Source organism: Marmota flaviventris, chromosome 10 (genome assembly GCF_047511675.1).
Source record: "Marmota flaviventris isolate mMarFla1 chromosome 10, mMarFla1.hap1, whole genome shotgun sequence".
Classification (NCBI taxonomy): domain Eukaryota; kingdom Metazoa; phylum Chordata; class Mammalia; order Rodentia; family Sciuridae; genus Marmota; species Marmota flaviventris.
The window spans coordinates 33,461,127-33,488,750 of NC_092507.1; the positions used below are offsets into that span (position 1 = coordinate 33,461,127).

The 27,624-nt window shown below is 41.2% G+C and overlaps 1 protein-coding gene across 2 annotated transcripts in view; it reads left to right on the forward strand.

Annotated features, from left to right (window-relative positions):
- The first annotated feature begins 5,016 nt into the window (after positions 1 to 5,016).
- The window catches only part of Kdm4a (lysine demethylase 4A), a 51,884-nt gene continuing 29,276 nt past the window's right edge, over positions 5,017 to 27,624 (forward strand). The window contains exons 1-11 of one of the 2 annotated variants that reach the window (XM_027937195.2): positions 5,017 to 5,122; positions 7,964 to 8,140; positions 10,094 to 10,269; positions 13,289 to 13,403; positions 15,640 to 15,833; positions 18,774 to 18,823; positions 19,467 to 19,570; positions 20,099 to 20,236; positions 21,079 to 21,326; positions 22,112 to 22,311; positions 24,542 to 24,912. In XM_027937195.2, the coding sequence (XP_027792996.1) occupies positions 8,003 to 8,140; positions 10,094 to 10,269; positions 13,289 to 13,403; positions 15,640 to 15,833; positions 18,774 to 18,823; positions 19,467 to 19,570; positions 20,099 to 20,236; positions 21,079 to 21,326; positions 22,112 to 22,311; positions 24,542 to 24,912 (1,734 nt within the window). In that variant the 5' untranslated portion in view covers positions 5,017 to 5,122; positions 7,964 to 8,002. Of the gene's footprint in view, positions 5,123 to 5,356; positions 5,420 to 7,963; positions 8,141 to 10,093; positions 10,270 to 13,288; positions 13,404 to 15,639; positions 15,834 to 18,773; positions 18,824 to 19,466; positions 19,571 to 20,098; positions 20,237 to 21,078; positions 21,327 to 22,111; positions 22,312 to 24,541; positions 24,913 to 27,624 lie in introns of those variants that run through there. The other variant, XM_027937196.2, reaches the window with a different exon arrangement.

Genomic DNA, 27,624 nt, shown 5'->3' on the forward strand with positions numbered 1-27,624 from the left:
AAAAAAAAAAAAAGAAAAAAGAAAAGGGCTGAGGATGTATGTAACTCAGCGCATCAGGCCCTGAGTTCAATCCCAGTACTGGGGGGAAAATGTCAATGAGAACATACATAACTGTAAATAATTTCTGTGTATATAAAGCATTTGGAATATAAAAACAACTCAATACCTGTAGTTAACTTTTGTTTGTTTGTTCTTGATTCTGGGGATTAAACACAGGGGAGCTTTACCACTGAGTAATATCCCTAGCATCCCCTCTCATTTTTTGTTTTGGTATGAGGGATTGAACCCAGGGGCACTTAACCACTGAGGCACATCCTCTGCCTTTTTTTTTTTTTTTTTTTTTTTTTGGTATTTTATTTAAAGACAAGGTCTCACTGAGTTTCTTAGTTGCTGAGGCTGGCTTTGAACTTTCTATCCTCCTGCCTCAGCTTCCTAAGCCATCTGCGCCATGGTGCCCCTTTTCATTTTTTATTTTGAGACAAGGTCTTGCTGAGTTTCTGAGGTCTGGCTAAATTGTTAAGGCAGGCCTTGAATTTGTGATCCTCCTGCGTCAGCATCCTGAGTTGGAGTTGCTGGGATTACCAGTGTGAGCCACCATATCCAGCTATAGTTAATTTTTTTTTTAATATTTCTTTTTTAGTTGTAGTTGGACACAATACCTTTATTTTATTTATTTACATGTGGTGCTGAGGATAGAACCCAAGGCCTCGAATGTGCTAGGTGAACTCTCTACCGCTAAGCCACAACCCTAACCCTATAGTTAACTTTTTAAAAATCTGTTTTTTAATTAATTAATTTTGTGTTTGTGTGTGTGCTGGGGATTGAACCCAGGACCCTGCACATTCTAATGCTAAGCATGTACTCTTATCACTGAGATACATACACCTCTAGCACAAATTATATATATATATATTGTGGATGGACACAATACCTTTATTTTACTGATTTATTTTTATGTGGTCTGAGGATTGAACCCAGTGCCTCATGCGTGTAGGCACTCTACCACTAAGCTACACCCCAGACGAAATTTTTTTTTTTTTTTTTGAGATGGGTTATTGCTGTGTTATCTAGGCTGGCCTAGAACTCCTAGGCTCAAGTGATTTTCCTGTTTCAGTCTCCTGAGTAGCTAGAATTATGGGTGTGCATAACCTTGCCAAGGTTCAAGTAAACTCCTTCCTTTTTTTCACTCCTGGTTCTGGGGATTGAGTACAGGGACTTTTTAACCACTGAGCTATATCCCCAGCCCTTTTTATTTTTTATTTTGAGACAGGGCTTCACTAAGTTGCCAAACTGCCCTCAAATTTTCACTCTTCTTGCCTCAGCCTCCAAAGAACCTATAGCTTTTTTTTTTTTTTAATATTTTTCTTTAGTTGTAGATGGACACAATATATTCATTTTATTTATTTATTTTTATGTGGTGTTGAGGATCGAACCCAGCGAACCCAGCGCCTCATACATGCCAGGCTAGTGCTCCACCACTAAGCCCCAGCCCCAGCTGGCACCTGTAATTTTGATGACTTTGTAGCACCAAACCAAGACTCATCCCTCTCTAGATTTCTTATTGCATAGAAAAATAACTTTGTATTTGTTTAAACCATGGTTGCTAGGGTTTTCTATGTCTGGCAATAAAACGCAATGCTAAATGATACTACCAATGAATAAGACCAAAGTAATTTTTTTTTTTTTTGGTAGTGGTACTGGGGATTGAACCCAAGGACATTCTATAACTCTGTAATTGAGCTACACCCCTGGCTCTTTTTATTTTGAGACAAGTGTTGCTAAATTGCTCAGGTTGGCTTCAAACTTTTGATCCTCCTGCCTCTTCCTCCACCTGCTGCATAGTTGTGATTATAGGCACAAAGTGGTATTCTTGAGAGGTTTTTGCCTAGTAGAGGAAGGAGGACATGTAAATGATCTGTGTATTTCTTTCTCTTTTTAAAAATATTTATTTTTTAGTTTTCGGCGGACACAACATCTTTGTTTGTATGTGGTGCTGAGGATCGAACCCGGGCTGCACGCATGCCAGGCGAGCATGCTACCGCTTGAGCCACATCCCCAGCCCCAAACAGAATCTTTTTTTTTTTTTGGGGGGGGGGGTGGGAGGTTCCAGGGGTTGAACTCAGGGGCACTGAGCCACATCCCTAGCCTTATTTTGTATTTTCTTTAGAGACAGGGTCTCTCTGAGTTGCTTAGTGCCTCACTTTTGCTGAGGCTGGCTTTGAATTTGTGATCCTCCTAAATCAGCCTCCCAAGCCACTGGGATTACAGGCATGCGCCACCGCACCCGGCTTTCTGTGTATTTCTAAAACACTTGCTTTTTGGATATCTGCACAGGGTGAGGTGACTTTATCATGGAGTCCCTAGTTGCCTACTGGTTTCTGACAGAGGCAATTAATTGGGTAGATGGCTGTCTGGCCTGGATAAGAAACCTAAGACGTAGAACTTATTTGTGGGAAAAGATTTTAGTTCTTTATTGAGCAGGTGGATTTTAGAAATCTGTGAGACATTCAGAGAAGGGTCTAGAGATAGCATGGATTTGAGCTCAGGGGAGAGGACTGGGTTGGGGTATAGAATGTAGTGTACACATGTGGGCAAAGCCTACAAATGAGTATACTGATCTCTTGTTTTAGGCTTTGTGCTAAGTTCTTTGTATAATGACCATCATCATTCACCACTGGAGCTCACAGTTGTTGAGCATGTACTACCTGCCAATTAGACTTTTAACTACTTTACCTTATTTTCTCATTCATTTCTTTGGGGAGGGGGTATGGGGAATTGAACCCAGGATTAGGATTGCTCCATCACTGAGCTACATTCCTAGTCCTTTATTTTGCAGGGGTGGGGGATAGATACTGAAGATTTTTTTTTTTTTAAGAGAGAATTTTTAATATTTATTTTTTTTAGTTTTTTTGGCGGACACAACATCTTTGTTTGTATGTGGTGCTGAGGATTGAACCCGGGTCGCATGTATGCCAGGCAAGCGCGCTAGCGCTTGAGCCACATCCCCAGCCTGATACTGAGGATTTAACCAATGGGCAATCTACCACTGAACTAGATCTCCAGCCCTTTTTATTTTTTTAAGACAAGGTTTCACAAAGTTACTTAGGGCCTCCCTAAATTGCTGAGGCTGGCTTTAAATCTTTCATAAAAAAATAAAAAGATCTGAGAATGTAGCTCAATGGTAAAGTGTGCTGGGTTAAATCCAGATAGGAAGGAAGGAAGGAAGGAAAAAAGGGAGAAACAAAGGAAGAAAGGAAGGAAGAAAAAAGGATGGAAGGAAGAAAGGAAGAGAATGAAAGAAAGAGAGAGGGCTGGGGTTGTGGATCAGATGTAGAGTGCTCGCCTAGCATGTATAAGCCAGTGGGTTCGATCCTCAGCACCACATAAAAATAAAATAGAGGTATTGTGTCCACCTACAACTAAAAAATAAATGTTGAAAGAAAGAATTATTGGTTGTTTACTAATGATTATTTGTTCAATGATCATTTATACTTTTCTTTTTTTTTGCGGGGAGGGGGCAATGGAGATTGAACTCAGGGGCACTAGAGCACTGAGCCACATCTCCAGGCTTCTTTTTGTATTCTATTTAGAGACAGGGGGGCTGGGGCTGTGGCTCAGTGGTAGAGCGCTTGCCTAGCATGTGTGATGCCCTGGGTTTGATTCTCAGCACCACATACAAATAAATAAATAAATAAAGGTCCATCAATAACTAATAAAAATATTAAAAAAAAAATAGAGACAGGGTCTCACTGAGTTGCTTACCGCCTCACCATTGCTCAGGCTGGCTTTGAACTGGCGATCCTCCTGCCTTAGCTTTCTGGGCTACTGGGATTACAGGCATGCGCCACCAGGACCTCGACACCGGCTCCTTTTATTTATTTATTTATTTATTTTTAAACATTTGCTTGTGTTGTTTGGAAGTATGTGCATACTCTAACTCCGTACCGTTCTCCATAGTATTTCCTTTTGTCTGACATTCATTCACTCTCATCTTCACAACCATCTGCAAAGTAGTATTTTTTTTTTTTTGTCCATTTTACTGATATGAAAACCCAGGTTCAAAGGAGACTCTGGTTTTGAACTCTGGTCTAACTCCATAGAGCTTTTCCCAGTGCACCAAAAATTACTCATTCATTGGTAATTTTGTACATTTTTTATACCAATGTTGTGGGTATTTTACTTTAATATTTAGCTATAAGGATATCATGTAATGCCTTCTTCCCCATCACCCTTGACAATCTGGTAACTCCTTAAGGCGACTCTATCCCTCAGGAATTGCTTCTATTGACTTGTAGGAACCCCCTCGCCCTCCAAAAGTGCTTCTAATGATTCCCAGAATCCCCTCTCCACCCCCGGAGCTGCTTCTAATGATCCCCAAATCACCACTCATGGAGGAAATCCTTTTTAATGACCCTGAGGATACCCTCCCTCAGGATCTGTCCTAATGACCCCCAGGACTTCTTCTCCTTCAGGACCGGTCTTGACTCTCCTGTTAGCAAGGGGGTTTGAGGGACATAGGGCTTTGTTTTTAAAACCAAGACAGTCCGGATAAGCCAGGACAAATTGGTCACCTTCTCAGGACTTCTTGACTTTGCAAGCTGTCCCTAAAGGCCCCGTCACCTTTTCACCGTAGATTGAGGAGCTGCTCACCCCAAGAAAACTTTGACCCACTCTTGCATTAGAAACATCCTATAATACCCTTGTCGCCTTACCCACCTTCCCCATTTCTGGGTACTCGTCTCTTTCAACCCTGATAAGTTATGGGGGGGACCTAAAGCCGCCTGTGATTGGCCAGCTCCACAATTCAGCTGAGATGCTCAGTGGCCGCGGTCCCGACTGGCATGGCGTTTCCTCCTGGCAACAGCCGGAGTCAGCGCTCATAGGCTGAGCAGCTTAATATTCCCGGACTCTGAGGAGCCTACAGCGTGTGCTCATTGGTTGTTTGAAGATTTGTGGGGGCCCCCCCCTCGGATTGGGTGACTCTGTGAGTGCTGTGCGGCTGCGCAGAAGCCGACTTTTGAGGAGGCGGAGCTTCGTCTTTCGTCCGCTGGCAAAGCGGTAGGATTGGCTAGTGGCGACAGCAGAAAACGAGCCTGAGCCCTGTCGGGGCTTTGGGCTTCAGGTGAGAACCATGGGGTTTTGGATTCCTTTAGTTTTGTTGCTGCTGTTGCCGTGACCGTGATCTCTAGTGGGGGAGGGGCAGTGGGGTGGTTCTTTCTGTGGCGCGTGATCGGCACGTTTTTAGGCCAATAGGAGAGGGAGCTTCTAAACTCAGTCCTGAGATTGGCTCTTTCTAATCTCTTGTGGCCAATAGATATCGGGAGAGGGGGGCGGATCCACTGGCCCTTATTTTCTTCTTCCTGCCGCCCGGCCTCACTAACCTAGGCGGCGGGGCCGGGAGGGGCCGTACCTTTAAGCGGTGAGGTTCGGGGACTTTGCTAACGGGGGTTGTCTTTGGAGGGATACCCACGGGAGGGGGTGCGAGGAGAGGGTGCGGAAGTTCGAAGTTGTTAGCAACCGCAGCCTTCGTGGAGTGGTTAAGTACCAGGCCTAGTGCTTAGCGTTTCGCTTGCATCATCTGAGTTAATCATAGTAACCCTGCAGGGCAGGGCGTTGGGATCCCCATTTTACAGGTGGAGAAACTGAGAACAAGTCAGTCAACTCACACAGCCAAGGTCACTCAGCTAATAAATGGCAGAGATCGGAACTGTAATCATAGTTTTGACTCCGGAGCCAGTGTTCTTGAATCACCAGGCTTTGTTGCTGGATGCGAGGTGTCAGGGACCCGGAGTTTTTCCTAGGGAATAGACTGGGAAAAGGAATCCCTAGGATTAAAGAAAGGGGATGAACAACTGAGGTGCAGATAAGGATTCAGTTATTTAACAGTTACTAAGTGCCCACTCTGTGCAGTGCATTGTTCTGCCTTCCAGACACACAAAGATGAACAGGGCCCCCTGGCAGATGAATTCCCATTATGATCCCTTTAAGCCCCAGGGGAGGAGCCGCAATCCTGTATTCACATGCTTCTGTGCTTTTATATGATTTTCAAAAGTAAAAAAATTGTGGTATTTTTATATATACATATACGTGTGTATTTGTATGTATATGTATGTGTATGTATATGTGTGTGTGTGTGTGTATATATATATATATATATATATATATATATATATGAGAGATTGTGTGTATGTGTGTATATATATTTTATTTATATAAATAAAATAAATAAATGAAGGCCCCCAAATTTATTTGAATTAAGCCTGAGGTTCCTCACTTAGATCCACATTTGCCAGTGACAGTCCAGATGGAGATTATGATGTAGGCAGCACAAAGTAATGGAAAGTGCACTGGGAATGGATTGTGGGTAGATTTCCTGGTATATGAAACAGGGATAACAGTATGCCTGCCATGCAGAGTTTATAGGAAATTCATGAAAAGTGCCTGGTCAGAAATGTCTTATTGGGTGGAATGGAAGGAAGCCTTTCAGTTGAAGATAGTAGGGTTCATCTTCTCTCCCACCTTAAAAGTTTTGTTCCATGCTGTCCTCTCAATCTGTTGCTAGCTTTCTGGTAGGTTGGAGGCAGTTTCTTCCTATGTAGTTGAACTGCCATTCCTTTAGACCCCCGATTGGAGGGCAGAACTATGGGGTCTTGTGAGGAGGTTCAGTTTTACTTCTAAATTGGCTCCTTTTGGCTGATTATGTTTTGTCCCTTTTCAGTTGAGGTCTGTTGTGTTACTGAGCAGTGGGGATATAACCACTGAGCTGAAGTCCTCATCTAAAAACAAAATATGTATTTTGCTTTTTCCAGTTATGAAGTTTGCTCTGTGTTGTTAGTTTATTGCCTGCTTAAATGTTGTCCTTTGAGTTTTGTGTGTATAGCAATTGAACTTGTCTCTAGCTTGACTTCATTTATTGCTGAAACTGCATTTTGATTTAGATATGAGACCAACTTTACTATAAGGTTTAAAAATTATAAATGATGCTACTAATATTGTTTAACCCTTAAGCTTTGTAATCTTATAGCCAAGTTCACTTTTAGGAATCTAGGATCCTGTTCTAAAGCTGTGCCCTATAAAAGATCTAATAGGTGGCTTTTAAAATCAAATTGTAGGTGTGGTGGCACACTCCTGTAATCCCAGTTACTCAGGAGACTGAGGCAGGAGACTCTAGGTTTAAGGCTAATCTGGATAATTTGGCAGTCTTGTCTCAAAAAAAAAAAAGGAAGTCAAAATAAAGGCTGGTGGTGATAGGGTTGTGGCTCAGCCATAGAGCAATCGCCTAGTTTGTTTGAGGACCATATAAAAAATAAAATAAAGGTATTATGTCCAACTGCAGCAACAACAACAACAACAAAAATAAAGACTGGGGATGTAGCTCAGTGATAGAGTGTTTGCAAGGCCCTGTGTTCAATCCCTAGTATTGCAGGAAAAAGAATCAGATTGTACTATATTTTACTATCCTGAGAAAAGATTAGTAAGGTATAAATAAGGGAGTAACTTGAAAACCAACACCCCTCCCCCCCAAAATGTGGGCAGGTCAATTGGATTATGTTGTTAGATTGGACCAAGAACCAAATAATTTCCCTTTTAGTTGTAACAATGTCTCTATTTAAGTGAGATTTGAATATATGCAGTTTTGATACATCCGGTTCTTTTAATTTTTTTCTTTTGTGGTTCTGGGGATTGAACCCAGAGCCTTGTGCATGCGAGGTAAGCACTGTACCAACCAAGCTATATCCATAGCCCCTCCCCGCCCCGCCCCCCCCATCAGATTCTTTTTAAACAAAAGCTTTCCTATTTGTTCAACTTCATTTAAATAACTCCTACCTAGTGGCAGTTTCCAGGTGTGTGGTCTTAATGATCTTTCAGAATTTCTGCATTATCAGTTACTATTTTCAGTACTGTCATTCTGAGCATTTATTTTTTACATTTTGAATAATTTTATGCCTTTAATGTACTTCAGATTCCTGACTGACCAAAGTGACTTCAAAAAGGAGGGAAAATGGCTTCTGAATCTGAAACCCTGAATCCAAGTGCTCGGATAATGACCTTTTATCCAACCATGGAAGAATTCCGGAACTTCAGTCGATACATTGCCTACATTGAATCCCAAGGAGCTCATCGTGCTGGACTAGCTAAGGTAAGGAGTAAGATTGTTCAAAGTACCTTTTGTGACATGGTAGCAGTCAAAGTTTTCCTAAATGAAGGCCAGGACTGGGTCTTACTGAAATTTGGGTGGGGCAGTGACTTCAGTTTAAGCTATTTCATTTGCAAGTTAATTTCTGTTGTTAACATTTGAAACACCTTTGTTGTTAGGTGGGAGGAGTTGCTTGGAATCTTCACAAAGGGCAGGTAAAGAGCCAGTGTCTGCTGACCTGGCTTCTCTGCTTCTGTCCTCAAAATGGAGCTGGGTGCTTTAGTGGTTTTTGATATATGACTGTTTATGCTACATTTAATTTCAGTTTCATCCAGAACTCTGATAGTAATTTGGACTTTCATCCAGAGGAGAGAATGTACTTGGCCAGCCAACATGAGTATTCTGATTCTGGTCTTTGCAATTTGAAATTGGTTTCTGGTTTGTACTTTTCCCTCTGTGAATTGAATCAGTTATTCTTCCCCAGTCAAATCAGCCTTTTATAAGTTTGTCAAAATCAAATTTCTAAGTCTGTGAAAGTTATATTTCTGGAAGGATCTTAAAGAAACTGAGAGGGACTCGTCTCAGGTAGAAACTTTTATGCTGTTTTTATTTCCAATTATACATATATGTTACTTTTTCAGTATGAAAAAAAGAAAGCAAGGACATTGATTAGAAAGCAGAGGACCAGTCTTAGACCCTGCTGCCTCCATAGAGGCTCAAGATAGCTCCATGTTTACTCTTACATGCAGACATGGCTGCTGCTGGGTTTGAATAACGGATAGGAGTCACATGACCTGCAATACACCTTTCCAGCATATTAACTTTTTTGGTTATACTTTCTTAGATTTCAAAAAATTACCCCAAAATGCTTGTTATTACAAGTTAAGTAATTCAAAAATACATAAAGAAAAGGTTAATCTCATCTGTCTTCTACAGGACCATCTCCTTAAAGCGATTAATGTTTTTAGCTCCTTCCACATCTTTATCTGCTCACACAAATAAACTCACATACAGTATTGCATTTTTTGTTTTTAAAAGAGAATGGGCGTGGCGAGGTGGCACATGCCTTGCCTGTAATCTCAGCAGCTCTGGAGGCTGAGGCAGGAAAATCTCAAAGCCAGCCTTAGCAATGGTGAGGCACTAAGCAACTGAGTACCCCTGAGTTTAATCCCCAGTTCCCCTCTCAAAAAAAGACCAAAAAAAAAAAAAGAGAGAGAATGGGATCATGCCTTACATATTTCTCTGTTGGTTCAATTTTTTTTTAATATTTATTTTTTAGTTTTAGGTGGACACAGTATCTTTATTTTATTTTTATGTGGTATTGAGGATCGAACCCAGTGCCTCGCGCATGCCAGGCGATTGCGCTACCGCTTGAGCCACATCCGTTTGGCCTGGGTTCGATCCTCAGCACCACATACAAAAAAAAAAAAAAACAAAGATGTTGTGTCTGCCGAAAACTAAAAAAAAAAGATTGAATATTTAAGAATGTAAGTTTTCTGGGCCTGAGAATGAAGCTCATTGATGAAGTGCTTGCCTAGCATGTGTGAGGCCCTAGGTTTGGGCCCAGAACTGCCAAAAAAGAAAAAAAAAAGACTTTAGGCTTCGTAAATAGACTGCAATCTGGTGTGCAAGAGAAGGAAACTCTATATGAGCATAGAGTTACCCAAATCAAGTAAAAATAATTTTTTTTTAAGAGCCCTGATTGAGAAAGAACCAATTTTTCAACCTGATAAGATACCTAATCTGAGAATAAGAGTCATTGCAACTAGGCAGCTAGTTGATGGCAGAGCTGGTCAGGGTTAGCATGACAGTGTGTCTTCCTATGTTTGGGTTATTGTCAGTAATTCAGAGTCACTTTCTAGTGAAATTGACTGTTTGTGTAGCAGACTAAAAACCTGCCAAACTCTTGACTTTTCAGTTTCTTATCTGTCTCCTTTTTTCTTATGTTTCCTGTAGGTTGTTCCTCCAAAAGAGTGGAAGCCACGAGCATCCTATGATGACATTGATGATCTGGTCATCCCTGCACCCATCCAGCAACTGGTAACAGGGCAGTCTGGCCTCTTTACTCAGTACAACATTCAGAAGAAAGCCATGACTGTTCGAGAGTTCCGCAAGATTGCTAATAGTGATAAGTGAGTAGAAACACTTCCTCTGTTTTAACATCTAAAACCTATTGTCTCATCCTTATAGTTGTCTCCAAGACTGCTACTGTCATACTGAGGAATAGCTTCCTCAGTTCTAGCTTCTCTCTCCCTTTTTTTGCAGTTTCTGTGGAAGCATTTCCTCTGTTGTAGTCTAAACCTTTCTACATTCTTGCCTAAGGTGGTCCCATTCCCATTGTTTTCCCATTTGAAGTAGAGTAATTTTTTTGGAGGGGGGGGGTGCTACCGGGGATTGAGCCATATCCCCAGCCCCATTTTATATTTTATTTAGAGACAGGGTCTCACTGAGTTGTTTGGCATCTCACCTTTGCTGAGGCTGACTTTGAACTCACAATTCTCCTGGCTCGGCCTCCTGAGCTGGGATTACAGGCATGGCCACCATTCCTGGCTGAGGTAGAATAATTTGAAGATTAAATTTATTTTTTGTGATGCTGAGGATGAAACCCAGTCCTTGCACATGCTAGGCAAGTGCTCTGCTACTGAGCTATAACCCCTACCCTAGAAATATAATAATTTTTTGGATGATACTAAATTGTACAGTTGCAAAAGAAAGTTAGAGGTGATTTGAAAGGTGGGTTTTTTTTTTGAGAGGTATATTGATGCCACCTGTTATCAAAAAGTGGCTTTAGTCATTTCAGTTCATTGTGGTATCTTCTGTCTTTAGATATGGGCAGGCTCTTCACTACCTGTTAGCTGCTATCTGATTTCTGTTTTGACAGTAACAGAATGTGAATAATTACTAACCTTATTTTCTGTCATGTAACTCTTCTTCATCTGCTCATTCTTGTCTGAAAACGTGTTTGTTTAGTCCTATTGTTTTTAGTTGCTTTTCTCTCTGTTTTTAACATTTAGCTGTCATCTTGTGTCATAATCACAGAAAATATACTTTGTGTTTCCCTCAATTGGCTGTGACTATTTCTTAATCCTTCTTCTGTTATCTTCTCACTTTGCTCCCCAACCTTGGATTTCCACAAGAGATTCCTTCTCCTTCCTCTTGCTTTATTTCCTGAGCCTTCTGATTTACTCATGTCTTAATTTCAGCTTGACTGACAAATGCCTTTGCTGAGATTAAGTCCAGAGCTAAGTTTTTTGTTTCATAGTCCTCACTTCTAGAAACAGCCTTTCATGTTTTTTTTTAATCTCCTCTTTCTCTCATAGCAGGTCTTGCTCTTTCTATTTCTATACTTTGCTCTCTTTTCATTTGGCTTGTCAATACTTTTTTTTTTTTTTTTTTTTTGGTACTGGGGATTGAACTCAGGGCCTCCTGCATGCAAGGCAAGCACTCTACTGGTTTGTGGATTCTAATTGAGGTCTTAACAGTTTTATTGACAAAGCTTAAAACATCTACATTGCCAGCCAGCCTGTTGGCCAATGAGAGAACTTATGTAAAAGCTTATTGAAGAAGTGTGATAAGCTTTGCAGATGCAAGTCTGTGTCATAGTTGATCCTGATTTTAGCTGTGTTTGTGGGGCCAAACTTAGCAGCTTTCTGTTTCTTATGCAGGGTTCTACCAGGGTCTTTAGCGTCCTATGTCTTCTTGTCAATATATGCTAGGCTTTTTTCTTTCAATATACTTCTTTTCCTTTGCTTTTTTTTTTTCTTCAGTACTAGGGATTGAATCCAGCATTTCTTTACCTTGAACTACATCCTCAGCCCTTTATATTTTTATTTAGAGATATGATCTTGATAAATTACCCAGGCTAGTGTGGAACATGTAATCCTCCTGCCTAAAGTTCTTCCGTTGCTGAGATTACAAACATAGATCACTGTGTTCAGCGTTTCTTTTCCTTATAAACAACTCTGTTTCTACTCTGCAGTGCTGGGAATTGAACTCAGGGCCTCACTAGCCAAGTGCTCTATTAGCATGCTAGACTGCCAGCCCCTACCCTTATATATGACAAGAAGATTTTTTAAAAAAATATTTTTAGTTGTAGATGGACACAATACCTTTATTTTATTTATTTTTATGTGGTGCTGAGGATCAAAGGCAGTGTGTTATACATGCTAGGCAAGTACTTTACCACTGAGCCACAACCCCAGCCTTATGAGACAAGATTTTTTACCCCCAATTTCTATTTTTATGTCTAGCCAGCTTTAAGAAAACATCTTATAAAAACAGATCATTAGAAGGCAAAGGATTTGTTAAACACATAAATTTTTCTAAAATGTATTATTCATTAGGTTAACATTGAAATGAAAGGCAGTAAAGGAAGATTTGTTTTCACTCATTCCTTTTATCCCCCATAAAATTTCATTTTGGGCTTCAGGTCTAATCTTTATACAATTATTATATCTTACTAATATTTTTTCCATTTTAGTACATTACTTTTCCCACTTTTTATGTTTGTAAGGCTGGTGTATTATTCTTTTTAAATTGCCACTTAATAACTTTTTCATTATTATTTTTTTACAGTACTGGGAATTGAACCCAGGGCCTCGTGCATACTAAGCAAGTGCTCTGTCACTGAGCTATATCCCCAGTCCTTTCTATTTTTAATTTTGTGACAAGATCTTGCTAGGTTGCTTATGACCTCCCTCAGTTGCTGAGGCTGGCCTCAAACTTGAGAGCCTCTTGCCTCAGCCTCCCAAGTTGCTGAGATTAATGGGTGTGTGCTCTGTGGTTCTTTATAGTTTTTAAGTCCTTTTTCCTCACTGGCTAAGCTACTCCTGAATCAAGCAGGGTGTAGTTTAAGTAGCCTCTCTTCAGTGAAAGTTATTATGTTGTAAAAGAAGATGGATTCATGTCACTGCTTTAGTGACCTTCTTTTCCCAGTTTCTGTGGGCCCAGTTCATGGAAGGAATATTGAGGGGAGTTACTGTACATTATAACCTTGAATGCCAAGATTGTGTCTTGTTCATTTGAAATGTCTTGCTGTTCTGGAAATAGGGAATTCAGGGAATTGTGTCTTACACTGTTCATAATGCCTAATAAATTTAGTGACAGTAAGTGGCTAACAATTATTATTATTATTTTTTTAAACTTTGGAAGGTACTGTACCCCACGGTATAGTGAGTTTGAAGAGCTTGAGCGGAAATACTGGAAAAATCTCACATTCAACCCTCCAATTTATGGCGCAGATGTGAATGGTACTCTCTATGAAAAGGTGAGGCTCCTTGGAAGCCCTTTGTGCAGAATATTTGAAATTTTGTAACATAATACCTTTTTTTTTTTTTTCCTGCCCAGCACTTAGTAGGCTTCTAAAAGTGAGTTGGTGAATGGGTGGAAGAACAAATGAATGATGTACCACCAACTGATATGCTGAGTTCCCTTAGTTGTTAGCATTTTTTTGCATGTGACTGAACTTTATTTCTCCCACTCTGCATGTGAATTAGATGATGTGGTGTTCTTTTCAAGGGCTGTTAGCATAGTCTGTGGGTGGTAGATGATGAGTTCTTGAAAGGGTGGGATGGTTCAGAGAAAATGAAATGATGGGGGAGGAGCTGTGTGGTTTCTGCAGAAAAAAGATCACTGACTAATGAAAGGGGTATATATTTAAGAAGAGAAATCTATTTAGATTTTAAAAACCCTTAAACAGAATTCTGTAGCAAAAGCTATTTTAACTATTTAACATTGGCTTGAAGTATTTGGTTTTTTTTGCATGAAGAACTGCTTTGGTGCCAGGCACCTTGGTGCATGTCTGTAATCCCAGTGACTTTGGAGGCTGAGTCAGGGGGATCCCAATTTTCAAATAAGAATTGTTTTGATATGGTAGAAGAGGGACTATTTGAACCTGCCTTTGGATGATTAGAAAAAAATTAGGTGTTTTAGGTATTATTGCTTAGATTTTAACATTTTTGTAAATTATCAAAAGGAAAGTATTTAAAAAGTGAATTCTTTTTTTTTTTTTAAAGAGAGAGAGAGAGAGAAATTTTTTTTTTTAGTTTTCGGCGGACACAACATCTTTGTTTGTGTGTGGTGCTGAGGATCGAACCCAGGCCTCACGCATGCCAGGCGAGCACACTACCGCTTGAGTCACATCCCCAGCCCCTAAAAAGTGAATTCTAAGTTTGTTGACAGTAATATTGTGGGGTGATGGGGAGTCAAGCCTGTAGGCATGAATGGTGGATTGATGCCTGCAGATTTTGGGAAGTACAAAAGCAGGGCACAAAAATTGGGAACTTGGTTTTAGGAGGGGGGCTTCTGGCTGAGTACAACTCGGGGAAAGGACAATGTAGACATTTTATGAAGACTCTGCCCAGTGGAAATTGAAGCTAAAAGAAGCATGAGTTACTATAGTTAATTCCCATTTTTCTTTGTTTTTCCCAATTTGACCTAAGTTTCTTTTTTTTTTTTAATTTTAATTTTTTTTTTAAGAGAGAGAGAGAGTTTTTTAATGTTTTATTTTTTGGCGGACACAACATCTTTGTTTGGTGCTGAGGATTGAACCTGGGCCGCTCGCATGCCAGGCGAGCGCACTACCGCTTGAGCCAAATCCCCAGCCCCTGACCTAAGTTTCTTTATCTTTTGTTAAAACTCTTCTTCCTGGGGTTTAGATCAGGTAACTGTCACCTCCTTAAACATCTTTCCTATATTATATTGCTTAAATCCCTTTGGAGGCATGATGGTGTCAGTTCCAGTAGTAACTGTGAAAGTGAGGGGGGGCTGGGATTGTGAGTATTCGCCTTGCATGTGCGAGGTCCTAAAGGTATTGTGTCCAACTACAACTAAAAAGTAAATATTAAAAAAAAAAAAGTGAGGGATTCATTTTTGTTGTTTTGTTTTGGTACTGGGGATTGAACCCATAGGCACTTAATGACTGAGCCACATCCCCAGCCCTTTTTATTTATTTATTTATTTATTTATTTTTTAATATTTATTTTATTTTGTTAGTTTTTGGCGGACACAACATCTTTGTTTGTATGTGGTGCTGAGGATCGAACCGGGGCCACACGCATGCCAGGCGAGCGCGCTACCGCTTGAGCCACATCCCCAGCCCCCCCTTTTTATTTTTATTTTTTATTTTGAGATAAGGTCTCAATAAGTTCTCCGGACCTAGCTAAGTTGCTGAGGTTAGCTTTGAACTTGCGGTCCTCCTGCCTCAGCCTCCCAATCTGCTGGAATTACAAGTGTGTACCACTACACCCAGGCCCAGTCCTTTTTATTTTTTATTTCGAGATACAGTCTCTCTAAGTTGCCCAGGCTGGCCTCCTTTTATCACCCTCCTATCTCAGTCTCCCAAGTCACGTATACACCCCTGTGACTGGCCTGTGGTTTTGACATTATTTTATGGGTTGATCAGAGATGATAGGCTCTCCTGAAGCCTTCTCTGTGGTTTGTAGATTCATAACTTCATTTTATATTCAAGTATAATTTACTGTGGACTGTCATTTCTTTGGCAGCATGTTGATGAGTGGAACATTGGCCGGCTGAAGACCATTTTGGATTTGGTTGAAAAGGAGAGTGGGATCACCATTGAGGGTGTGAACACCCCATACCTGTACTTCGGCATGTGGAAGACTTCCTTTGCCTGGCATACAGAAGACATGGACCTGTACAGCATCAATTACCTGCACTTCGGAGAGCCAAAGTCCTGGTAAAGTCAGCCCATAGTTGGTACAGGTTTTCTCACCTTTAATGTCCACTGGAAACCTCTGGAGCAGGTTGAAATGTGGATTCTGGTGCAGCAGGCTTGGGGTGGAGATGACATTCTACATTTGAGACACACTTTGAGGTGATCAGATACTGTTGGAGCCAGATTATCTGTTGAGAAATGAGGCTTTAGAGAACACATGACTCAACACCATCTTAGGAAAGCATAGTTTAGTCTGTTACTGAAAGTCATGGAACTGTTCCAGGCAATCCCACTCTTTATAACTTCTTCTGAATGGGCCTGTGACATTTCTTTGTTTCTGTTTATTTATTTTTTGTGGTAATGGGCATTGAACCCAGGGTGTTCTACCACTGAGCTATACCACTGAGATATATTCCTAGCCTCTTTTTAAATTTGGAGACTAGGTTTTGCTGTGTTGTCCAAGCTGAACTCAAACTTGAGATCCTCCTGCTTCAGCCTCCTGAGTAGCTGAGAAGGTCAGCTCTGTGCCTGACCTTCTGAGAGACAGACTTCAAAACTGGAATTATTCCTTCAGATGATAGAAAGAATTCTTTACCTCATTAAAAAAATATTTGGTGGACTGGGGATGTTGTCTAGTGGCATAGCATTTGCCTGGCAAGTACAAAGCTCTCAGCTCAATCCCTAGTGCTCCCCCTCATCCCCCACCCACTGTGTACTGCCTTTCTTCTAGATGGCTAGGATTGGAAAATATGCAAAAATCTGTAAATGTTGACTCTAAAATTTCCTGATATTGGATTATCATTCTTCAATCAAGAGATTTTACAGTTATTGATACATTGGATAGATCATTTGAAGTGGGAGCTCTAGAAAATTCTGTGTGAGGTTGCCTGATAGCTCCTAAAGTCAAAGTCCTTTTGGTGATATTTTCTTAACTTTTCTCCTCTGTTTTGATTCATAAGGAGGCTATTTTATTTAAGAGGGGTCATTTTTGTTGTTTATGTGGAATATACTTAATTTTCCTCTTTTTTTTTGTTTTGATAGTGGGAAATCAAACCCAGGGCCTTGTGCATATACAAGTGCTCTCCCACTTAGCTATATCCCCAGCCCTTTTTATTTTATTTTGAGTTGAGTTTCACTGAGTTGCTCAGGCTGGCCTTGAATTCCTGGGCTCAAGTGATTCTCTGTATTCAGTTTCCCCAGTACTAGAACCACAGTGCACACTGCTGCTTTAGGGTAGATTATAATAAGGTTACTGTGAGTTTCAGAATATGTTTAACAGTTGTGCAAAAGTTTTAAATAGTCTCAGATGTTCTCTTTTTTCTTTTTCTTTTCTTTTTTTTAATTTTTAATATTTATTTTTTAGCTTTCGGCGGACACAACACCTTTGTTTGTATGTGGTGCTGAGGATCGAACCCGGGCCGCTCACGCGCTACTGCTTGAGCCACATCCCCAGCCCTCTTTTTTTTTTTTTAAATGGAGAACAGTTACTGTGATGTCTAGACACCCTACCAAGGGGAGGAGTGATTAATTATTGGGTAATCAGTATAGCTTTTATGCAGATGAAGGGAAAATGGAATCATCAGCAGATCCCAGACCAAATTTCTAGGTTTCTAATCCATCTCTACCCTGCTTCCCATTTTTTTCTCTAACCTCTTCTAATTAGGCCTTTTATTCCTGGGAGCATTTTAAAAAACACTGAGATTATGTAATGCCACCTTTTTTTCCTCTTTTAAAAAATTTTATTGCATGAACAACATAACTTTTTGTACCATAAATCCTAGTTCATGGTGCATATTCAATAGGTGTTTTATTTTTATTTTTTAAATATCTATCTTTTATTTGTAGTTGGACATAATACCTTTATTTTATTTATTTATATGTGGTGCTGAGGATTGAACCTAGGGCCTTATATGTGTTAGGCGAGCACTTTACTGCTGAGCTACAACCCCAGCTCCAATAGATGTTTTATTAAGTGGGTGAATATAGAAGAAATAAATTCAGTTACATTCCTGTGTAGGCTCTATATTCTTCTGCTCCAGGAGTCTAATACTTAGCTTCTCCAGATTCTTTGTAGTGCTTAGCAACTTTAAAAAGTGTTTTTTTGGGGGGGCTGGGGATGTGGCTCAAGTGGTAGCGCGCTCGCCTGGCATGCGTGCGTCCCGGGTTCGATCCTCAGCACCACATACAAAGATGTTGTGTCCGCTGAAAACTAAAAAATAAATATTAAAAATTCTCTCTCTCTCTTAAAAAAAAAAAAAAAATTTTTTTTTTTTTTTTTTTTGGTGGTACTGGGGATTAGACCCAGGGATGCTCTATCACTAAGCTATATCCTCAGCCCTTTTTATTTTTATCTTGAGACAGGGTCTCACTAAGTTGCCCAGTCTGGCCTCCAACTTGCAATCCTGCCTCAGTCTCCTGAGTCACTGGGATTACAGGTGTGTGCCATTGCACCTGGTTTGTATTGTTAATTTCATTTTTTAAGTTATTTATTTTTTGGGTACTGGGGATTGAACCCAGGGGCCCTTTACCACTGAGCCCTTTTAATATCCAAGACCTTTTGATTTTTATTTTGAGACAAGGTTTCACCAAGTTGCTAAGTGTCTCTCTAAATTGCTGAGGCTGGCTTTGAACTTGTGATCCTCCTGCTTCAGTCTCCTAAATTGCTAGGATTGTGGGTGTGAGCCACCACTCCCAGCTTGTATTATTATTTTTAGTCAATACATAACTGTACATTTTTTTATGGGCTACAGTGTGCTGCTATTCCAGACCATGTATTATGCAATGTGTTAAAGTCAGATCAGTGAACTGGCATATTCACCACCTCAAACATTTGTCATTTTTTTGTGCTGGGAAACTTCAGCGTTCTCTCTACTGGCTTCAGTGTGTTTTTCTAGTGGGACAAGCCCTTTGGCTCCTGTTCCTGTCCTTTGCTCCGTGTCTGATGCTCTCATATGTTTTCAGGTACTCTGTTCCACCTGAGCATGGAAAACGATTGGAGCGCCTCGCCAAAGGTATTGTCTCCTCCCTTCTGTGAGCTGTGTCTAGCTCTCAAAAGTTCATTTTCTGTGATAAGATATTGTGTGGCCTTTCACAGATTTACAGGGAGGGAATGGGCTCAACTGTATCCAAAAAGGTAACTTTTAGTCCTTCCTTTGATGGTCTTTGTCTCAGTTCCTCCAAGCACTGGTTTCTGTAACCAGGAAAGTATACAAATCATTTTGATTCTGGTTCTTCTGCTAAAACCCAAACTGTTAAAGTAAAAATCAAGTTATTTCGTAGTTTGATCTTTATGTGGATTAGATTTGTACCTCTAGAGAATCTTATTTCAAGAAAGCCAGGGTAGATTATGCTATAGATGTGTTACTTTTGACAAAAGAGTGCAGTCTCAATCTTTCAGTACTGGAGAAAGTTCTAAAAAGTTTCAAAGTGCTGTTAAGAACAGAGGCAGCTGTTGTTGGGTGTTGTCAGTCACCCAAACAAGTTTGATTACCCATGTAGTACTCTATCTGGAGAGGTGCACTGTAGAATCTTAGGAGTCTGCCCAGAGATAGAAAGATTTCGTTCAGAAGAGATTTACAGGTATGAAGTGACTCCAGGATTATACAGCTAGTGTGGAGAAAGGAATAAACTCAGACCCATTGTGCATTTAAACAGGCTTTTTCCCAGGAAGTGCTCAAAGCTGTGAGGCTTTTCTCCGCCATAAGATGACCCTGATTTCCCCTTTAATGCTGAAGAAATATGGCATTCCTTTTGACAAGGTGAGCTGATATTACATACGGAAGTCCTTAGGCTTACATAGAGACAACCATTTTTGGTCTTTGTTTCACAGAATTTTATTCTGGTTTGTCACCATCACTTTGATTTAGGGTGGGATTTTGATGCCAAAGAGGGGACTAGTGGGCCATGGGAGGAGCAGGTCACCTAGACAGTGCTGAACTTGGAGGAAGGGTTAATTATTGTCATGATATGCATGTAGTATCTTAAGGCTTTTCATTTTATACAAGACAGAAGACCCCAGTAGTATATGACTTATCTGTGGTTGCTCAGCTAATTGGTGGCTGAACCAGAGCCCAGGAGTCCCATTTTATAGTCTCTGCCATGTGTGGCAGCTGCTTTAAGTCTTCTCTTCTTCTTCTTTTTTTTTAATATTTATTTTTTAGTTTGAGGTGGACACAATATCTTTATTTTTATGTGGTTTTGAGGATCAAACTCAGCACCCGGTGTATGACAGGCGAGCGCGCTACCGCTTGAGCAACATCCCCAGCCCTAAGTCTTCTCTTCTTTAGGTGACTCAAGAAGCTGGAGAGTTCATGATCACTTTCCCTTATGGTTACCATGCCGGCTTTAATCATGGCTTCAACTGTGCAGAGTCTACCAATTTTGCTACCCGGCGTTGGATTGAGTATGGCAAACAGGCCGTGCTGGTGAGCCCTCTTGATGTCTATTATACTGACTAAAAATATCTGGTTGAGTAAATTGTTGTTAGTGTCAGAATATTTCTTTCTTTCTTTTTTTTTTTTTTTTTTTTATATTTTAAATAGTTTTTTAAGTTGTTGATGAACTTTATTCATTTATTTATATGTGGTGCTGAGAATTGAACCCAGTGCCTTACACATTTGAGGCAAGTGCTCTACCACTGAGCCACAACCCTAGACCCAGAATATTTCTTTAAAGTGCTGAAATTCAGAAAGACTGGCTGGAAATGTGTAAAAATGACAGCTTTTTGTGTTCATAAAGAATTTTTAAAAATATATTTAGCTTTGGAAAGTAAAAAGTGAGATTCCGCACTTAAGTCCATTTAGAATTAAAACTATACCCCACATTATCAATATTTCTTGCTGTGACCATTCTGAGATTTCTCTTTTGAAAAAGTCTTAGGCATTTACTTTTGTTATAGGCAAGCAACAAGCTGTGCCGTGCCTCAGAGTACTAGGCTTGCTTGTGTAGTCTTGACTTGGATAGATATCCATAGGCATGCGGTTGTTGACCATCTCAGGACCTAGGTACAGAGCCACGTCACTGCCCATCCTCTGTGCACTCTCATAAGTGCCCAGGTAGACTCACTACTGTGCCAGCACTCTCTGACCTCTTTTTGCTTCCCTCGTGTTTGAAGTTTCTGTAAGAGCAATGTGCCCTTGGCCTGTGAACTAGAACAGTTTGGTTTTAAAATGTCTCATGCTTTTTTCCACATGGAGGGAGGAGATGGGATGTGGAGGTGAGGCAGAAACAGATAAGGTGTGCTTCACTTGCTCGCTACTTGTGACAGTGCTCCTGCAGAAAGGATATGGTGAAGATCTCCATGGATGTGTTTGTGAGGAAGTTCCAGCCAGAAAGATACAAACTTTGGAAAGCTGGGAAGGACAGCACAATTATTGACCATACCGTGCCTACACCAGAAGCAGCAGAATTTCTCAAGGAGAGTGAACTTCCCCCAGGAGCTGGGAATGAGGAGGAATGCCCAGAGGAGGACATGGAAGGAGTTGAAGATGGAGAGGAGGGAGACCTAAAGAGAAGGTAACTGGTAGCCATTTGGACCTGACTGTTGAGGATGGGATTCTGGGCAGCTCTCACAACCTGTGGAAAGGCTGTGACTAAGTGGGGTGTTTGAGCCACAGCTGAGGGAATTTTCTTCTTAGTAAAGTTCCAAAACCCTCAGAGCTGGAGCATTCAGCACTTCCTTGTGGCTCTTACCCAGCAATGAAGATAATAAACCTGTAGTTGGCTGGAGCAAGGGGTAGGGCTCCCTTGTGCCAAAAAAGTTAGTTTTCCTATCAGAGTGTTTTCTGTTTTTTATTCTGTTTTATTTTTGTGATACTGGGGGCTGAACCCATGGGTGCTTTATCACTGAGCTGCATCCCCCAGAATGTTTGTTGAAAAGGAGAATGTGATGGTGGGATCAAGACTTTCTGGGGCAGTGGCAGTAGGAAGATAAGTTTGCTGGTGTTGTCAGGATCTGAGCCAGTGCTCTGAGAAGAGTTTTTCCCATTTCATGTGGGAAAGACCAGAGGGACATTTATGGGGTACTTAATAAAGGCTAGGCACTCTGCTGTGGTGCTCTATGAACCTTTTCTCAATCTTCACCCCAAATCTGTGAGGTGGGTTGGGATATCTGTACTTTCCAGATGATGGACTAAGTTCAGAGAGGTCAAGTCTTTTGGTTCAGATCACACAAGAGGTGGTCCCGAGTTTTGAACCAGTACTGACAGGCCCTGGGCATTTATTTTGGGTTGTATTTGCACAAGGTTGAATGTATTTGGTGATTTCATATGTGGACTCTAGAAGGTTTGTTCTCTTTACAGTCTGGCCAAGCACCGTATAGGGACAAAGAGGCACCGGGTTTGTCTTGAATTACCACAGGAAGTAAGTCAGAGTGAGCTCTTCCCCAAGGAGGAACTGAGTTCGGGACAGTATGAAATGACAGAATGTCAGGCCACCCTTGCTCCTGTGAGGCCCACCCACAGCTCTGTGCGGCAAGTTGAGGATAGCCTGCCCTTCCCAGGTGAGTAGAACATGGTGCATTTTTCGCAGCCCTTGTCTGTCCTGTATGCCGTGCGTATTGAGCGCAGGATCAGAAATAAAAAAGGAGAGAGTACGATCTGTGAGGACCTGTAGTTGGACTATGAGAAGTGCTTTAGGGATATGCAGGGTGGAACAGGCATGGAGGGGAAAGGCCTGTTTCCCACCTGGTGAGGAGTGAGGGAAACTGAAACATTTGATGAAGGTGACTGATGAAGTAAGATGGGCAGGTGTGGCAAGGCACGCCAGAGATGCTGGGCAAGCCATGAAGACAGGAAGCAATACCATGTCTTGGGAAGCTGGTGGGGTTTTCCTCTAAATAGACTATTAGGAGTGGTCTGTTTAGAGGAAGACAGTTACGTGACCAGGAGAAGAGACTGGAGAAGAGGGATGAGATGATGTAAGCGTGGACTGCCATTTTATTTTACCTTTTCATTTTTTGGTTTTGGGGATTAAACCCAGGGGTGATCAACCACTGAGCCACGTACCTAGTCCTTCCTATTTTTTATTTTGTGACAGGGTCTCACTAAATTGCTTAGGGCTTTGCTTAGTGACTGAGGCTCACCTTGAACTTGGAGTGCTCTTGCCTCAGCCTTGGAAGTAGCTGGGATTACAGGCATATGCCACTATACCCTGCTCGTTACTTTTATTTATTTATTTTGTTTACAGTGCTGAGGATTGAACCCAGGGGTACTCTATCACTAAGCTGTGTACTTAGCTCTTTTGTTTATTTATTTTTTAAAAATATTTATTTAGGTGTAGATGGACACAACACAATGTCTTTATTTTTTTATGTGGTGCTGAGGATTGAACCCGGGTCCCGCCTGTGCTCCGTGAGCACTCTCCTGCTGAGCCACCATCCCAGCCCTATGTTTGTTCTTTTATTTTTATTTTTTGGTGGTGCTAGGGATTGAACCCAGGGCCTTATCTGTGCTAGGCAAATACTCTACCAACTGAGCTATATCCCAGCCCCATTTTTTGTGTAGTTTTTGATCTTACTCATTGAACCTGGGACACTTTACCACTGAGCTAAATCCCCTGTCCTTATTTATTTATTTATTTTTAGGAGTACCAGGGATTGAACTCAGGGGCACTTGACCACTGAGCCACATCCCCAGCCCTATTTTGTATTTTATTTAGAGACAAAGTCTTACTGAGTTGTTTAGTGCCTCGCTTTTGCTGAGGCTGGCTTTGAACTTGCAATCCTCCTGCCTCAGCCTCCCGAGCCCTCTGGGAATACAGGTGTGTGCAACTGTGCCCGGCCCAGTCCTTATTTTTTACTTTGAGACAGGGCTTTGTTAAGTTGCTCAAGGGTTTTGCAGTGAGGCTGAGGTTGTTCTCAACCTTGCAATCCTCCTGCCTCAGATTCCTGAGCAGCTGGATTTATAGGTGTGTACCATTATATCCAGCATCTTTTTTTAAAATTTTGAAATAAGGTCTTGCCAAGTTGCCCAGGCTGGTCTCAAATTTAGGATCCCCTGGTCTCAGCCTTGCAAGTAGCTGTCATCATGCCTGGCTTATTTTTAAAAATATTTAATTGACATATAGTTGTACGTGTTTATGGGGTACAGTGTGGTAATTTAATTTGTGTGTATGTAATGATCAAGTTTAGGGTGCCTGCCATTTTAGAGTTTGTTTACTTGGGGGCTTGAGGGTCCATTTGTATGAGAATGGTGTGGTCAGTAGTGCTTCAGAGCAGTCAGCAGGTGTTCATGAGGTTAGAATTGTTAGTGAGAGGCTTGTGTCAGTCTTGGTCAGGCTTGAAGAAATCTGTTCATGATGCCATGGTGTGTCTGCTGACAGTCAGATAGTCCTGTATACTCAAACCTGAGGCTGGGTTGGCTTCTCTTCAGCAATTCTTCTGGCTGGGGTATCTGGATCCTCTGCTGAGCTTAGGCTTCCATCTCTTGCAGGACTGTGAGGAAGAGGCAGAGCTGCTTGCTGAGTGCTCTCTGTGAAGGCTGTTACCAGCAGTTACAGTTAGGAGGTCTGAAGATAAGTGGTAGTATCCTCACATGATAAATTAGAGGAAGAAATGAAGGCCCGTGTGGCTGACGTGTTAGCCCAGATCACACAAGGACCCTGTAATTGACAGCCAGAATTTGAAGCCAGGTCTTACTTCCAGCCCGTGCTCCTTGTGTTTTGTCATTATCTTCATGAAGTTCACATGTTCAGGAGGAACCTGGCTTTTCTAATGTCTGTGTATGTTTCAGATTACTCTGACTCCACTGATGTTAAATTTGAAGAGCTCAAAAACGTCAAGCTAGAAGAGGAGGATGATGAGGAGGAACAAGAGGCAGCTGCTCTGGATCTTTCTGTGAACCCTGCTTCTATGGGAGGACGCCTTATCTTCTCTGGTTCCAAAAAGAAATCATTTTCTAGCCTGGGATCCAGTTCTTCTCGGGATTCTCTTTCTTCTGATTCAGAAACCAGTGAGCCACTCTCCTGTCAAGCTCAAGGGCAAACAGGAGTTCTCACTGTGCATAGCTATGCCAAAGGGGATGGCAGAGTCACCATGGGAGAGCCATGCATCAGGAAGAAAGGCAGTGCCCCCAGAAGTATCAGTGAACGGGAGCTGGCAGAGGTATGTCTGTGGACAATGGTTTGGGAGTCAGCTACCCTGGAAGACAACCTGTGGAGGGGAGGTGGGCCTGTGGGATGAAGGTGCTGCAGGAGTCCAGGAGAGCAGGAGAAACCCCCTGTCAATGCCTCCAGCATGCATTATTGTGTCAGATAAAAAGCCAGGTGACATTCATTCTTTTCAAGCTTGTTCTTTACTGGGAATTAATAATTTTCTACTGTTGATCCAGAGCATTGTATCTTAGCAGTTTCAGTGACTGGCAGATCCTTAGCCCAGTTGAATGTACTCCAGTGTTGGGTGGGACCCCTTCCTCTGACACTCCTTGCCTTAGAAGTACAGGGTTAGAATGGTAGCCATTATAGCCCAGATGCTTGGGGGTTTAGGATTAGATGGCCCTTTTACTCTAAAATTCAAGGGTATATTTCTCAGCCTGATTTTCCTGGGGAGGCCCAGCAAATCATTGATAGGGGATCATTTTAGATATCAGGATACTTTCCCAAAACTGTAAATGTGAACATGTTTGTTCACCCTTCATCCTAGATCACACTGTCAATAGAAGCTTTTTCTTGTTCGTTTTGTGCAAAATGGTTCCATGCTGAGAGGGATTCAGAGCTGTGTTAGGTACAACTGGACTCCTGCCACCCAAGTGACCTGCTCTTACTGCATGGCTTCACAGTTTGTGTGGACCAAGCTTCTGCTTGTGTGGAGTGGCACATAGTAGAAGCTGATGCAGAAGGTCCTTGTAATTCTTTGTTCTTGTACCTTTACTTTTTTTTTTCTTAGGTGCTTGGTATCAAACCCAGAGCCTTATGTACTTTTAAGTACATATCCTATCGCTGAGCTACACCTCTGGTCCCTTTTTTACTTTTTAAAAATTTATCTCTTCAAAGTGTTTTATTTTGGGTACCATGGTGCATGCCTGTAATCCCAGCTACTTGAGAGGCTGAGGCAGGAACTTAGGCCCTAAGCAACTTAGCGAGATCCTCTCTTAAAAAAGGGCTGGGGGTGTGGCTCAGTGGTAAAGTGCCCCTGGGTTTAAAAATAAAACAAAATAGTTTTTATTGAAAAATTTCTAAAGTACATGGAAATAGAATGCCATCATGAGTTCCCATGCTCACTCATCATTCATGTATAATTATTAACATTTGAAATATTTGTTTTGTATCTGTTTTGGATGAACTAGTAACACTCATTTCGTATCCATATTTTCTTAGTATTGCCTGTAGTCCCTTTTTATGGTTATTTTTTCCCCTTGTCTTTAATTTTTATTTATTTTTTGGTACTGGGGATTGAATTCAGGGGTACTCAACCACTGAGCCCTATTTTGTATTTTATTTAAAGACTAGGTCTATTTTGTATCTTATTTAAAGACTAGGTCTCACTGAGTTGCTTAGCACCTCTTTTTTGATGAGGCTGGCTTTGAACTCTTGATCCTCCTGCCTCAGCCTCCCGAGCTGCTGGGATTACAGATGTGCACCACTGTGTCCAGCTCCCCTTGTCTTTAATTCTCAAATTCTTCTCTTTGAGTTCTCTGAGTCTCAGGGCTGTTTCTGTAGTCTTCCTTTTACCATTTGAATGTTCCACCATTCATCTCATGGTGGTTGCAGGCTAATGAGCGAATAACCACTGTGTTTCCTTCTCATTGCCTCTGGTTGCTGCTCTCATTGCCTCTTATGAGAGCATCTGTGAGACAGGGATTTTAGCTTTTCTAAGCTGGAGTTCTTAGACTTGTACTGCCATCTGGCCATTCTTGGTCACAAGCCCTCAAGCCTCCATGTTCTTCTGTGGTGCCACAATTCACCCTGTCGTGCTTTTCTAGCATCCTCTGGTTTCCATCGTGATCAGAAAGCAACTAAGAATTAGCAAAGACTAATTATATACTAAATACTTCATATGCATTGTTCAGTCTATGCTTTACTGTTAAATTAATTTTAAAAAAAATATTTAATTTTTAGTTGTAGTTGGACACAATACCTTTATTTATTTATTTATTTATTTTCATGTGCTAAGGATAAAACCCAGGGCCTTGCATGTGCTAGGCAAGCACTCTACTGCTAAGCCATAACACCAGCCCCCTTAATTTAATTTTTTTAGCGTCACATTTTTCTGTTATTTTTTTTTAAAGCATGCAAAGAAGCAATAAAAAATACCACGATATTCATCTCTTTTCCTCCCCAATTTTAAATCAGTTAAGTGATAGAAGAATCAGGCATATGGAGCTTTGTATGTTATCATATTAACAATTAACATGATTGAACAAAATGACTTTTAACCCATGGCCAAATGACCCTTCTACTCATTAATCTCAATTTGATGGATGATCTACCTAGTCATAGGCAGTCCTGATAACCACAGGCTCCTCCTGGGGAAAAGTATTTTCCAGTCAGCGTCCACATCATAAGAGTAAGACTAGAACACTCTTTTCTGCAAAAGACAGATCCTGGCTAAGTGGTGGTGCATACTTAACACATTCAAGGCAGTGAGAGAAACCAGGAATCCTTCCACATGGAAATCTGCAGGCAAAGGATGTTTCCAACAAGCCTCTCTTCAGTCCTCTGCTCACAAGCCTTCCTGGTTCCTTTTGCTTTCTGTGTGAACTTCTCAGTTTTAGCCTGATGGCGAAGTCATCCATCTACTCCAGCATGTGCTGGCTGGCTTAAACAACTTAAATTCTCCAAAAATACTGTGACTGCCTGCCTTATTGCTCTCCTTTTT